This window comes from Diadema antillarum, unplaced genomic scaffold (genome assembly GCF_040938485.1).
Source record: "Diadema antillarum isolate AM-2024a unplaced genomic scaffold, OU_Dant_1.0 seq00000415_RagTag, whole genome shotgun sequence".
NCBI lineage: Eukaryota > Metazoa > Echinodermata > Echinoidea > Diadematoida > Diadematidae > Diadema > Diadema antillarum.
This window is the reverse complement of record NW_027271401.1, coordinates 857,921-873,210: the sequence shown is the minus strand read 5'-3', so window position 1 is coordinate 873,210 and position 15,290 is coordinate 857,921. Positions and strand designations below refer to the sequence as shown.

General features: G+C 37.6%; 1 protein-coding gene across 1 annotated transcript; it reads left to right on the top strand.

Moving 5' to 3' along the window:
* The first annotated feature begins 6,435 nt into the window (after positions 1 to 6,435).
* On the top strand, positions 6,436 to 14,628 carry LOC139732375 (CD5 antigen-like). Its single transcript, XM_071643242.1, has 5 exons — positions 6,436 to 6,610; positions 9,960 to 10,283; positions 11,075 to 11,401; positions 12,723 to 13,046; positions 13,722 to 14,628. The coding sequence occupies exons 1-5, from the start codon at positions 6,547 to 6,549 to the stop codon at positions 14,162 to 14,164; spliced, it is 1,482 nt and encodes a 493-aa protein (XP_071499343.1). The 5' UTR covers positions 6,436 to 6,546; the 3' UTR covers positions 14,165 to 14,628.
* The last annotated feature ends 662 nt before the right edge of the window (positions 14,629 to 15,290 follow it).

The window sequence follows — 15,290 nt, the reverse complement described above, 5'->3', positions numbered from 1 at the left end:
GGTGCAGTACACCGCTACCAATCCTTCGCATTTCTAGGCACCAGCTTCTAATGCGCCCACTGGAGAGGTATCTGTCATATCTCATGCAGCTGCCACCATGTAGGGCAACTGGCGCCTTGTCTTGACAAAGGAAGCCGCACGCCATCTGAAAGGAACCAAAGTCAGAGCAAGACACCCTCTTTCTTTATAAGACTCTCTATTTCCCTTCCTATTCGAAGAGCTACTATGTGAATACAGAAGGACACAATACATGTTATAGGGATGGTTGGTATACCGGCGAAGATGAAAATTGGGCCTTTAACTTGTTGCGAGATACCAAGAATCCATTTTATGAAATAGTACCGACCATATCATTCTGAGAAGAATTCCATATTTTTTGATGAAAATCACATGACACATCCAAAAGCAAAGTAAAACAAAGTGATCGTAATGAAAAGGTTGATCCCACCTTTTATTAGGATCGCTCTGTTTTGGATACCTCAGCCATTTCAGAACCAATTTTCAACTCAAACGTTGAATTTCTCTTGGAATTACATGTCTCTCACATTTCATAAAGAAAAAAAAAGGTTTCTCGCTATCTCTCTCTCAAAAAAGTGAGAAACCTGAGCTTGTGGGTCTCAACCAAAACTATGGGATCCCTTTATCAAGTGTGTTATGTATGCTTCCGCCACAAAGTGGTGCCGGAGACATTACGTCCTTACGTCCTTCCGTCCGTAATCAATTTCTTGGACAGCATTACAAAAAAAAAAAAAAGCCGTTTGGGGTATCGTAATGAAACTTGTCATGTATATTCATGAGTGAACGAAGTTGTGCCAAACAATTTTTAGGTGCACATGCTCAAGGTCACAGGTCAAAATATCAAGGTCAAATGCTCAAAATGTCACTATTTCCCCATATCATATAAATATATTATTACTATATTCTATATACTATATTCCCCATCCAATGCCTGAAGGTATTTGCTTGAAACTCAGTATACATATATAATAATGAGCCTCCACATAAAGATTCTCTAGAAAGTTTGGGGTCATGAGGTCAAGGGTCAAGTGTCAAGGGTCAAGTCAAAATGCTGAAATTATATGTTTTTCCCCATATCTCCCAAATGGTTAATCTATCTTCATGGAACTTAGTATATATGCATGTACTGACTGGCAGTAATTATCTAGGGAATTTGGGGTCACGGGTCAAAGGTCAGGGGTCAAGGTCAACTCCTAAAAAGTCATTACTTCCCTCATATTTTTTCAATGTCTGCAGGATTTTTCTTGAAACTTGAAATATACATGTCTTACCCAATAGATATTCTGTGACAAGTTTCTTCCCAAATGTCAAAAGGTTCAAGGTCAAGTGCAAGTGCTGAATTTCACTTCTTCCTCCATACCTCGAAAAACTTCAAGGTATCATCATGAAACTTATTACATACTTATGCATGAACTGCGTAACAGTGATTCTCTTTGGAACTTGAATATCAAAGTTCAAGGGGCAAAGGCTAGGTTTAAATACTTATATTTCACCATTTGATACTGAAATTTCGGGGTTTTTTTTTCCAAACCTTGTAAATTACTCGATGCATAAACTTAAAAGGGTCAGAAGTCAAGTACAAATCTCAAGTCCCCAAATACCTGCATGGACTCTGACTCCAATTAAACCTAGTTCAAGAAACATTCAGCACTTTTGTGACAACCCTGTCATTTCCATATTTTGCCAATTATGTGAAACTGTTATCACACGTTGTCAAGACATTGTACTACATACGTATTAGGAGAACCATGCATTTTCGCGGAGGCATACCAGTCACCGTAGCGACATTTATATTTTTTTATCATTGTTTTTTTTTTCCACCTCGATAAACCCCCTATGTAATTTTGCAGTATACCTGTTGTGTTTGACATCAATCTGTAAATTCTAGTTCAGCATTGCCTATGCATGGTCCATGCATTTACAGGAGAGGAACACAAACACGGACAAGACGTTTTTACAAAACTGAAATCTTATAATCTAGGAGCTGTTAGTTAGCAATTTTTACATTTTGATTAATCTGAATGTGTGTGCATGCGTAGGCATTGATGTTTGTGTGTGCTTGTTTGTTTTTTACATGAATAAGTCTGTAACATGAAAAATAAAATACATAGGTAACATATTTTTGTGTATTCAAAAAGAAGTGCTTCGGCTGTCGAATGAATACCATTTCCCTTGTCCATTGTCGGATTTGCTCACCTACATGCCCTACATACTCTCATCAAATTGATAAGTATTCGACTCGTATTCAACATCTGCAAGAAATGAAATCGTTGTGTTTCAATACCTCTTGTATTTTTAATGTTTGCGTAAGGAAATAATTTGTTAAATCTGTTTTCACGTCTTGCATTCTGTGTAGAAACACAGCAGACATCTGTAAGATATTTTTCGATTAATGGATGTATGCTGCTACTGATTCTCAACCATGACGAGCCTTTTGACGCCTTAAAAAACAAAATCATTTAAACAGTTTAGGTGATATACGTGCTTGCGTGTAGTGAGTGAGTGTGTATGTGTGTGTGTGTGTGTGTGTGTGTGTGTAAAAGCGTGTATAGTTTGAATCGGAAATACAGCTATACTGTAGATCAATATAAGTTTGATCTGTAATGTAGTAATATACAACTTTCATTTTGTAAAAATGGATCTACATGATCTGGAAGTGAATACTCTTATAATTCATGTCGTATTTATGTTTTTTTATACCAAAAAGTAATGAATGAAATTAATGTAAGGAAAGTAGCTGAGATGGCAGCAGTTTGAAAATAAAAGATACGTGAAGTAATGACGAAATACAAACATGAAATACATTGTATGTCAACTGCAAATTTAGCTTTGTAAGCCTTAGCTAATGAAAACATACAGGGTATATAAAAAATACGTATATGTATATACGACATGTAAATGCATATACTTGTATAGGTAATATTCTTTCTGGGATCAACTAACAATACAGTGTATTTCTCGTGTACTTCCTTGATGCTTTCAATGTGATTTCGTCTGTATAGTTTTCTTTGTTTATGGAGCATCTTCAAATAAACTCATTTTAAAAGTTTGTGTGACTTGTTGAATTATATTAGTATTCTGCCTAATCAATATCAATAAATATTTCCTAGAACACTTCAATGGCTTTCTGTTGTCCAGTGTATGAGTTATGATTTATACATACATTATACACTATTGCAGGAAAAAAAAAATGCTGTGAACACGTGCGTTTACGCACACAAATTAGATGTCCAGGAATATGAGTACAGATGCATGATATATTTATATAATATTGACTGGCCCTGAGGGAGGTACCAGAAAATATTGCCCAAACTGAAAGCATATTGCCCGAGTCGAAGACGAGGGCAATATGTTTTCAGTGCGGGCAATATTTATCTGGTACCTCCCGAAAGAAAGGCCAGTCAATATCATAATTATTACCTATCCCCCTAGGTACGTAAATTAAGGAAAAATGTAAATACGGCTACACACTATATATGATACAGATCAAGGCACATTTAACTACCTGTAGACCATCAACATGTTGAATAATTGCAAAATTGTTCATCAATGTATATCATTCAACTCCAACTTCAAAGATACATGTAGTTATAACAGGCAAACTTCTTACACTTTATTTTTACTTCACTGTTAAAAGTTTGAGAGTTGTAAAACTGATGGTCACTGTGCACTTACTGATCACAAATGGACTAGTCATTGCCTATAGTGCTGCTGTAAGTGGTCGACCTTGTATGAGTTGATTTATCAGCGTTCTTCTGCGGTGCGTGTAACTGACATCCTGGACGTCCTGGAATGTTTTCTTTTCGTGGTCGGAGAGAGATTCCACTCTTTCTCTTCCCACCTCCCCAAACCGGAAGACTGCACTGTTTGCACATACTGTAACTGTTACGCAGCGACGTGGCGAAAAGCATATTGACTGCTGACCTTTAACCCTGCAAAATAACAACTCCTGACCTTTAACCCTGCAAAATAACAACCGGAATTGCCTCTCAAAACTCCCTCGTATAGGTAATAATATATATTATTTTCATCATTCATTTTTTTGGATATCAAAATAACATGCATGTTTATAAAATTACAATTGTCAAAAATAATGGTATGTATGTAACATAATGCCACAGTAGAAAAGAAAAGTCATCTTGTTTTATTAAAGGCTGGAAATGAGAATTTAAGGGCTGCATTTATAAATACTATAAAATGTACTCGTACAAAGTTGCGAAATAAATAATCATTTAATAAACTACCAAGTGTAAGAGTTCACTGGTCATTCGGCAAAAGTGGTAACATGACGCGGGCGCACACACTCACACAAACACACACACACAGTGGCGAGAAAAAGATTCAAATAAAAAAGAGAAAATCAGTAGTGTGCGGTCACTATGTAAAGAACAGTAAACAAAATAATTACGTATCTGTGCTCTTGTGATTGTTGTTGTTTTAACCCCCCCCCCCCCAAAAAAAAAGGTATTTCTTTAAATTTCGCATATTGCTCTTTTTATTTGAGGTATGTACATGTGCAGTTACGTGACGCACCAAACGGTAACCCGGCGTACGTCATACCGGCATCGTTGGGCGCCATCTATTATTCGTAATTATTATTATCACATATATATATATATATATATATATATATATATATAGGTGTGTGTGTGTGTGTGTGTGTGTGTGTATGTGTTTACACATCGCCATTATTTGCATGATGGATGTATGTCCCATATAATACACAAATGAAAATTACATAATTATCTGTGTCTATAGCATGGCAGTCTATAGTTGAGAGCGTTGATTTATAAAAAGGGTGCAATAATACGATTTCTCGTGGAATCTTTAATTACTTTTGGTGTTGGAACCTTGAAGATAAAGGAAGTGTAACAATGCATTATGTCACGACAGAATCTTTAATAGGAATTCATCAAGGTGTTGGAACATCTAAAGTAAATTCTCTTGTCTCATTTGTGGTCTCCTGATATATTACCTTTCTAGATTGTTCCAATATCACGTTCATATGGTCAGATTATCAAAAGTAATGCCTTGTCTTAATGTAAATGTAGTGTTTTCTTGGTGACATAAGCTGCCTTTAGATGTGTTCATCCTTTTATTGACGCTTATTAGAGTCATTGCATGCTTTGGTTGTATCTCCTTGTTCTGTATAGCCTATAAAGGTATGGAAGAATGCCGCATGCCAGGTGTTCGATGCAGTTTTTTAATTGCTGATTTGAATTATATTTTTATTGCAACAGCCAGAACAAACTTTTCTTTTCCGAATTACTAAAAAACTGACCGCACATGAGACTCTTTTAGCACTGGCTAATGTATGACTACATGTCAATTCTCTTCAGGTTGCAGAACCTTGTCAAAAGCACTCCTCATCTATATTTTTAACATTTGCTATTGAACATTTTTGTCTTGAACTTTCTCCATACCAGCTGAAAATCAGAGGTACAGTGGATGGTATTGTCTGTTTCTTGTAAATAATGCGATGTATAGCGGTTGGAGGGTGCGTGTGTCTGTGTATGTGTAAGCCCACTCATATCCGCATACATTAATAATTATAGTCGTTATTTGTCCTTGTGTGTGTGTGTGTGTGTGTGCATGTATGTGTGTCCAGTGTTTGTTTTATGGTTTTATGGCTGTGAACATGTACTTCTTTTTCCCTTGATCATTTTTACCTTTTGTATTAAAGAAAACAGAAAAGTTGATTACAGTAAGTTTGCACTGGTCCTCTTTTAACATTAAGGGATCTTGTCTCCTTCTTGTACATTGTAATATGTTATTAAAGATTTGAAGGTTAAGCACTATATTTATTATGTTTTCTTTGTTGTTCAATCCATTTTCAAGTTTAAAACGTATAATAAATTTTATTCTATTCTTCAAAACCGACACCTATATTGATATCAACATTGTAAGTCAGTAGTGCATTCAGAATATTTTAGAATGAAACAATGTCAACATAATGATAAATCACCATGAAAAATATGGACTTGATAACAAACTGCATTTTCAAATACACATGTACACGCACACACACACACACACACTCACACACACACACACACATGATTATATATATATATATATATATATATATATATATATATATATATATCAATATATATATATATACATGCGTGATAGATAATCATAATATAATGAAGCGTAACCTTTCCAATATACTATTTTTCCCAAAAATTTGCCTCGAGTAAACATTTGGAGAGGTCGGGCAAATTTTTGAGCATACATCTTGCATACAGAAAGGTATTGTCAAACAGCGTCACACAAATGATTGTACGACTGGTACGTGCACATATACCGAGGGCGTACACCCGACACATTGCCTTTTTACTTGTATAGTAAGAGGTTCAAAGTGTGTTTGTAAAACGACGCAAGAATGAAGAATGATGACTTTTAGTTAATATGATCGCTTTGGTCAAGGCACATTTGCATGTTTGATCTACACTGCGTTCACTGTGTCTCAGAAGAATATACAGATCCCGCCGAAAGACACCGTTTTGCAGGCCTCTTGGCAGAATGGAAAAGTGCGCCATTTTGTTAATGCACATAGCTCTCCTGGGATCAGCAGCAGCGCAGAATGGTAACGTTGATTAATACGAATTCGTAGAGGATATTTTGCGTATTTTCATCACTATATTGACGGAATTATTATTCAATATCAATTTTACAGCAAACGTCATCATAGCCAATCGTGAAAACACAGTTCCGAACAATAGGTGATTGGTCTTTGCTGTGTAATTCAAAGCTTATATTTGACTGGTACTGCTTTGTGAGTATGGAACCAGACAACGAGTGTTCTTACGTTTGCCTGTGGCGACATCATCACATACCATGTGCTTGTTTTGTGTGTAGGTTAGTTAACCTTTCGTTTATATTCACTACCTAAAAACACTAAAGCTAAAGATATTAATTATGCATATGCTGCAATATGCTGAGTCATGTCAACTGCTTTGAACAATCAGTGTCCATGATCTAGCCTATACCACACCAATGGCGAGAAATATTCCACTGAAAATTGCAGAAAAAAAATATGTACAATCATCATTAATACTTGTTTTACAGTCATGCTACTTTTGATGAGTTTCTTTACCTGTTAGGCCAATGTTGATCAATAAAGACCCTCGTTCCCTCATGATAGGCGTCGCCAATCTATTTTTTCATCCACTCGAAGATCATGTCTAATTAATTGTAATGGTTTGTCACATCTATTCCTTCCCAATCATACAGTCTTTCAAAGATTAATAGTCAGTACTTGGTTATCATTGCACATATAGAAATATTGTACTCTACATGGTATTCCCTTCATTGATTGATTACAATGTAAATTAAGCCAGTATGATGTTTCGCTTTTTTGTTGTATGTTCTCATCTAACGATGAATTGTCAACATTGTTTCTTCATTACAAAACAAGAGAGCAAAGTGTATAATGATATGTTGAAGAATAAAAGTAAAACTTAATCCAATTTAATATTACAGGCAAAGTATCAAAGAAACAACACATGGTTGAACATTGTTGAACAGTAGTTCACATTATAGCCACCCAGCTCAAAACCCCCCAGAAGTAGGCTAAAAATAAAAATGAATTTCCATTATTGTTCTTAGTTTAAACGAGTTTAAGGTTTAGAATTAAATTCACTTTGTTAACATTGAATAATTCCAAACCATTCCGAAGTGCTTGAAATAAGAGAGAGTTTAAGGAGGTGCAGCTTCATAGGGAAGGGAGAGACGATTTGAAGTTTTGAAAGATTAAGGTAGCTTGCTGTGCACAAGTGCACTTCCCATTTAACTGTTGAAAAAGTAGAGCCTGTCCATCTAAACAAAACAAAACAAAAACTCATTATACCTTAATTTCAGTTCGGTTTTAAGCCACCATTTTTTTTTTTTCACAGTAGGTAGAATAAAAAGGGTGTTTTTCCAAACGAAAAAACAAACAAACAAACAAACAAACACAAAACAGTGAGTTAGTCAACCAAAATGACACATGAACTATTCTTGTCATTTACAGAGAATCATAATCTCCGACTTTTTGTAGCCTTTTACCTTTGACATGCTTATACCTGCCATTATCACTTTAGCTATAGCATTCTTTACGTCTATGATATGTAAGTGTGCATCACAAAACCAACAAAAAGTCACCCGTCCTTCTTTTACTCTAAACAGTTTAAACGGGTCAACCTAGTCAATAATAAGTTTTTGTATTTTCTGAAAAGCAATATTTTTTTTTGATCTTCATTTTGTTTGGGATATGATTCAGTGAGGGATCATAAAACGAACAGAATTGTGTTTTCAGCGGTGTTTTTATACCATCTTTTTGTGGAGTGATTAGGTATGCCTTGCAGGCCCCTTTTCATTTCTTTAAGAATACTCACTTTTCACCTCCAACTCTAATAACTTTTGAAAAGATGATACTACCTGCTTGCCAAGTTGATATCAGTCATGGACAGAATGTTTTAATAGATGAACATCAGTTTCAGCGTAAGCTTATAATGCAGTCATGTTGCTGCTATGGAGTTACATACACCGTTTGTTTTCCCATTCATTGCACGGTGTAAGACTTGAATTTTAAACGCTTGAGTAGACCCCATACGTGCCTCTTTACTCGATATATTACACTCTTTGCTACAGTGGGTGTTTTCTTTCTAATATTAAGATAGAATGGGGTAGTGTGAGTGAATTGAGATAGATATAATTTGAAGGCTCAAAGTCTGCTCTTTCAGAATATTCCCTTACCTAAAGATCCATGTCTGGCTACCTCTTTCTTCTTTTTTTTTCTTTTTTTTTTGGGGGGGGGGGGGCGTTGTAGCGCAGGGACACAAATAATACGCTTCTGGCACTTACATGTCAGACCTTTCGTACTTCTCTGAAATGTTTTAAAGTAGTACATTTACCTCTGTCAAACTTGTCGCTGTCATTTTTCACTTGACATTGTCTAACAAAGTGCTTACTTCTTAAAGACAATATAGCAGCAATCGATATATTCAGTAAAGGATAAAGTAATACTAACTGTACAAATAAACATTTAAATAGTCTAATATGCATGCACTCTACTGAAAAGATCTGATAAGAACTGAAAGTAATGCTTTTGACGATAAATAATGCAGCAGTCAGTGAGTTTTAATTAAGGACAGTTGACACAACACAAGAAAACGCAACCACTTTTTTTTTTTATGTCAACATGAGATAACGTGCGTTCTTGCAGCAGACAAGTGTTTTGAACAGATATGTCAATAACACTGATAGATGGTCGTATATCTTGGTTTCTTTTGCATTACATGGTTTTGTCTTTAAATGTGTTTATTATTATATTTCATTTCTTTTTTTTAACCGGGAGGTATTTTCTAATGAAACAATATTGATTCAGTACAACGTACGTACTTTCTTATTATATTTGTGGTTTTAGTGTTGTTTTCGATGATTTATGGGATTGCTTGTTGGTCACCCATATGTAACAGTGTAATGAAAGCCTCCAAAAGGATTACACTTTGTTTCATAATCATTTTAGCGTTAATTCCCGAAAAGAAAACAAAAGACACAGATGTGAAGTAAACTGATATGTAAGCATACTTGTTATTATTGTCGTCGTTGTCGTCGTTGTACGAAAACACATACAACATTGGAGCCTTCCCCTAATACTCATACTAAAACAAACACATAGAAAACGTCCTAGGAAGTATAGTGATATTATAGCTCCTAATGGTTCCTAATATACTATTGTATCATAATCTATGATATAATTTTATATAATACTACTTATTGTATAATTTCAGTATTAGCTTGTGTCTCGGAGGGGAGCTGATAAGAACCACTGGAGCTTATGTAAATTTCTTCACGGGGGAGCTCATACTTTTGATTGATTTGTTTTCCATATCTGAGCTCATACATGACTATCAGGCAAGCATACATTGGTCTGTTAATCATCTCTTATGTAGATGGAGAAATTCGCCTCCTAGGTGGCGCGGTGGCCGGTGAAGGGCGCGTGGAGATTTACCACAACGGGGAGTGGGGTACAGTATGTGACGACCGGTGGGATATTAACGATGCAGCCGTGGTATGTCGACAGCTCGGATACCGCGAAGCTTCGGGCGCCCCGGGGTCGGCCTACTTCGGGCGGGGAAATACCACGCAAACCATTTGGCTGGATGAAGTTGCCTGCTCGGGCAGCGAACAACGGCTGAGTGACTGCCAGTTTGATGGCTGGTTCAACCACGACTGCACCCATTCGGAAGACGCCGGCGTCATTTGCGGTAATCTAGGTAAAGACATCTATGTTAAATTTGGGAAAAATAAAAAGTTGTGTGCAGGGGATAAAACATTTAAATACATTTTTGTTAGAAACAAAAAAAAATTATACAGAAAGTAAAATGAATCATTCTTTTGAGCATTCTAAATACTATGGGTGCAACTGTAATATTCGAACAGGATGTAGTTATTAAAACATATTTTCATTGTTATTACAAAACATTAAGATATTAATCTGACACTTAATAATCCATGGAATATGCCTGCGGGCAACCAATTCATCTTTCATTCATGAAGTGTTTTAACGTAAACCATAAACGCACGAACATTTTTATTACTTTAACCAAAAAAAAAAAAAAAAAGCGGATAATTATGTACTAGTACCATGCGTACAAGATTTCAAAAATGCGAACCATTGCCTGTAGGTGTTATTTGAAATTACATCCCTGGATAATCATATGGAAGGTTACACACACACACACACACACACACACACACAAAAATACCACAGGTAACTGAACGAATTCATTGCAAATCCAATTATGCAATATTTTAGCAGTAATCATCTATAAGTTTAGCATTTAAAAGCCTTATTGAAAATTTGAGGAATTAAAACGAATACTAGTATCTTAACAAAACAAAAATGTGCTCAAAGACAAAAAAAAGGGCTTGTTCACCTTTTTGAAACCTTATAATATATCAAAAAGACACGATAGAAATCGATAATTACAGATACACCATCATACCAGAAAGATGAAGTATCTGGCAGTCCATTAGATGTTTACATTCCCCTACCTTTCTCCAGTATCCGAGGGAGATGTACGGTTGTCCGGAGGCTCAAATCCTAGGGAGGGCCGGGTCGAGGTCTATTCCGGCGGTCAATGGGGGACCGTGTGCTCAGATTCGTACTGGAGCGACACGGACGCGCAGGTTGTTTGCCGTCAACTTGGGTTCGAGAGTGGAACCACCAGCTACGCGAACTACGGCTCGACGCAGGGGATACCGGTACTGTTAACATCCGTCATCTGCTACGGGAGTGAGGATAAACTCAGCGATTGCTACCACAATGCGGAATTGATCTACTGTCCATTAAACACCCCTGCTGGAATCAAGTGCTACGGGGGGCTCTATGGTAATGAAACAGAATACATGTTATTTACATAGCCTACTTTGTTAGTACATGTATTATTATACAATAATTATAGGATGGTAAAGTATTCACGATAATCTTAAAAAAAGTACAGTGTTTTTGTTTGTCTGTTTGTGTGTGTGTGTGTGGGTTTGTTCATTTCCATCTGAGAAGATGGATGGATTCTCCACATTCAGCTACGCTAAGCTGGCTTGCCATGGGATCCATTTGGATGTGAGGTGGGAACATGTGGGACCACTTCACCGGGTTAAACACCCTGCTCTTTGTAATGAATGAATGAAGCGGGATCTTTTACGTGCATGAGCTGTGAGTCTCTCATACACGGGACCTCCATTTAAGGTCCTATCCGAGGGAGTAGAGTAATTTACCTCTAGCTAAAGGGGACGGTATGATTACAAACAACATTGCTGAGTCCAGACCAGGGTTCGAACCCAGGTCCTTAGGATCATGAGGCAGACGCGTTACCGACTGAGTCAAGTCGCCGACCTTACTGTAGTAGTTTTCACTGTGAGATTCACATGTGGGCTGACTAGTGTGATCTGTCGCTGGTTTTCACTTGCAGAAATTTCAAAGCAAGATACATGTATTATTCAGAGCGGTAAAGGTTCATGTGTGAGCGTCTTCAATTTGTCTCCCTCTAAAAATGAAACCTCTTAAGATCACAACTGCTGATCTGTAAGTTAACAAACATGTCGGAAAAGGGAAAACCAGTGGGACTCGAACCTGTCATCTACTGCTTTTTGGGAAGCGACACTACCACCAGGCTGTCAGTGGTATTATTCAGCAATAATACCACCCCTTTGAATAATATCTTGCTTTCATTCAATATGCAAGACAATGTAGGAATTTCGGAGCTGGGGTATTTGTTTCATGTTTACTGTGTCACTGCCGGCAACCAGGGAAAGCCTGGTGGTAGTGTCGCTGTCTGGAAAGCAGTAGAGGATATGTTCAAGTCCAAGTGGTTCTTTTTCTCCTACATGTTCATTAATTCACAGATCAGCAGTTGCGATCTTAACAAATAACATTTACAGAGGGAGACAAATAGAAGACATTCACACATGAACGGTATTATCGTAATGATGATAACGATGATGGATAGATAATGACTGAGATAAAGGACGTTGTGAATTTATTTACTCTTTTAGTCTGGTCGTTGCAAAATATTATCCTTCTATTACCAAGCATTAACAACTGAGAAAGGATAACGTTTAGATGCTAGACTTACTTCGTCAACTGAGATAAACGAACTCAGATGTGAAATGATCGATTTCAATCCTCAACAAAATTGTGCCGCTTTAAACAGGTGATGAAGGAAACATCCGCTTGGCCGGTGGATCGTATTCCTATGAAGGCAGAGTGGAGATCTACTACAACAACGAGTGGGGAACCGTGTGCAATGACTACTGGGATGCTTCCGACGCCGAAGTGGTCTGCCGCCAGCTCGGATTCTCCTACGTCGTCGATGACGACTATTACGTCGCAAGCGGTGTCGGCCCCATCCACCTCGATGACGTCGATTGCTACGGTCACGAGAGCAGCCTGGCCGATTGTTCCCACCGGACTTGGGGCGAAAACGACTGTACACACAGTGAAGACATTGGAGTGAAGTGCAGCGCCACAACCCCAAGTTAGTCAATGCGGCTGTTACTATATAATACATTTGTATATTATCATACTATGAATAAAGTATGTGTTTAAGACTACACTTCAAGAAAATCAGGGTCCAAATATCAATGAGATTGAGGGAAAGCAGCAATATTAGTAGATTATATCAGCGACAGTTTAAGGAAAATTAGACAACTAGTTCAAAAGTTTAGAATTTGTGACGTTTGATGCTATCATCGCTGGATAATGAGAGTTCTACACTTAATGACGTCTGATCTTGGCAACAATAATAAAGAAAAATAAGAATTTCACCAAATTTTATATTTCTTAAGAAGTGTACACATTTCGTCAAATTGCTATTGAAATGGTAAAGGCAGTGCCATTCCCCACCTGCTTTCTGAAACGAGAAAGTCAAATGTTGCTTTATCATGTTAGAAAGTGAAACTACTTTAAACTTTTTCATATTTTATTTTTCTTTATTTTGGCCGATACTACTCTATTTCTTTTTCTTGGGGGGGGGGGGGTGGAACGACGTTGTTCTACCTTGATGTTTAAAACAAAAATCACGAATGGTGTCCGATTTACTCATCGGAGGTTCAATGTTCATGGACAATTAATGTTTCCTGTGTTTCTGCTACGTTTCTTTAATGCCAGTAAGAACTGAAAACAAAAACAAATTGTGTTCAATATTTTACAGGTTCCAGTGGTCTTGAAACTTGGTTGATAGCTATCATCGTTGTAGTTGCGTTGGTCATCATTGTTACATTCGTCGCCATTATCATCGTTGCGTGGGCGTCGGCAAAGAAAAAGACATCTGGGGCGCAGAATACAGTGACTGCCTTCACCGTGAGCGGTGGAAATTATCCATCCGCCACCGGAACTGCAGTACAAGGTTCAGCTGCGTATCCGACGCAGCCTGCACCAGCGACCTTCTACCCACCGCCTCCGAACTACACCGCCGTCATGGGGCCTGTGTCGTCTACCCGTCCAAACGGCAGCGAAGATGTACCGATGACACCTTACACCGTCACCAATCCAACCGAGGTAGCACCACCTCTTGGGCCCGTAGTGACAGGGCTGCCTGCCCAGCCGCAAAATGCGGTCGTAGACGACTCTCAGAAAGAAAAATCTACTTTTTAAAGTGTAGTTCAAGCATCACCCATACCATCTACCGATCAAGTTAATGTCTCTTCAATTTATTCCTGTTTTCTCCCACACTAGGAATGATGTGATTTCCATTATTCAGACTAAAAATAGAGCAGTATGATAACTTGCTTGTCTTAATTCTATTCAAGAACGAATCGCGTAGAAAATGAAGCAAGCACTTTTTGATAATGCTTCTGTGTTCTAAGATACCTTTTGACTGTTTTTATGCCTTGATGTACAATGTCGCGACAGCTCTAATAGCGCAGAAGTAACGACCTTCACGGAGGGGATATTTGTACCCATTTACTTAATAAGTTGGGGCGTCATCACATTGTTTACTTGAGTATGCCATAAGTGGGTGATGGCTGTAGTTCCTTGTAGTCCTTCCATATTATTTGACTAGTGGACATATCGCACTCAAAGAATAATATTTCACCGTTTTAACGCGTTCACCAACGTTTGTTAACTTAGGAAAGTAATTCAGATAATTTTTATTCCATGACAGTCCTTATACACCTTTCTCTCTTACTGGCTTAGACGCAGGCTCGTTGTTTTGGAGGTTAAACGTCAATGAGATAAATGTTTATTAAACCTACCTTGCTTCTCAAATTCAATAAACGGATGCAATGAGTACCGTATTTTCAAACGAGAACTAAAAAACACCCTCATAATCCAGTATACTTCTGACACATAAATATTCATACCACCTGGTCAACAAACACCCTAAACAATGAGTTCACGGCCATAACTGAAGTAACATTCACCTCATCACACTGATACACAAAATAACACTCAACGTACAAACCAAGATTCATCCCAACACAATGCACACCGCACTGCACCGCACGCCCTTCGCACAATTACTTCCCACTCAGTGAGTGGCAAGATTTTCTTTATGTATCTCTTCGTTGAGCCCATTGCACAATTACCCCCCACTCAGTGAGTGGCAAGAATTTCTTTATGTATCTCTTTACCTGGGGCCATCATCCTCGTCAAGCTTAGCTTATGATGATGGTCCCCTGCATTTCATTTTTATCATTTCCTATTGCTTCCTTTCATATATGTGACCGTGCACCTCAAAACGAACATAAAGTCGCACGCACTGATTTTGCGTGAGGAC

What these genes read in the sequence shown, in the direction of transcription:
- LOC139732375 (XM_071643242.1), top strand. Translation starts at nt 6,547, where the DNA reads ATGGAAAAGTGCGCCATTTTGTTAATGCACATAGCTCTCCTGGGATCA. An exon ending in ATCAGCAGCAGCGCAGAATG is followed by an intron (nt 6,611 to 9,959) that starts GTAACGTTGATT and finishes TCTCTTATGTAG; the next exon opens with ATGGAGAAATTCGCCTCCTA. An exon ending in GTGCTACGGGGGGCTCTATG is followed by an intron (nt 11,402 to 12,722) that starts GTAATGAAACAG and finishes CGCTTTAAACAG; the next exon opens with GTGATGAAGGAAACATCCGC.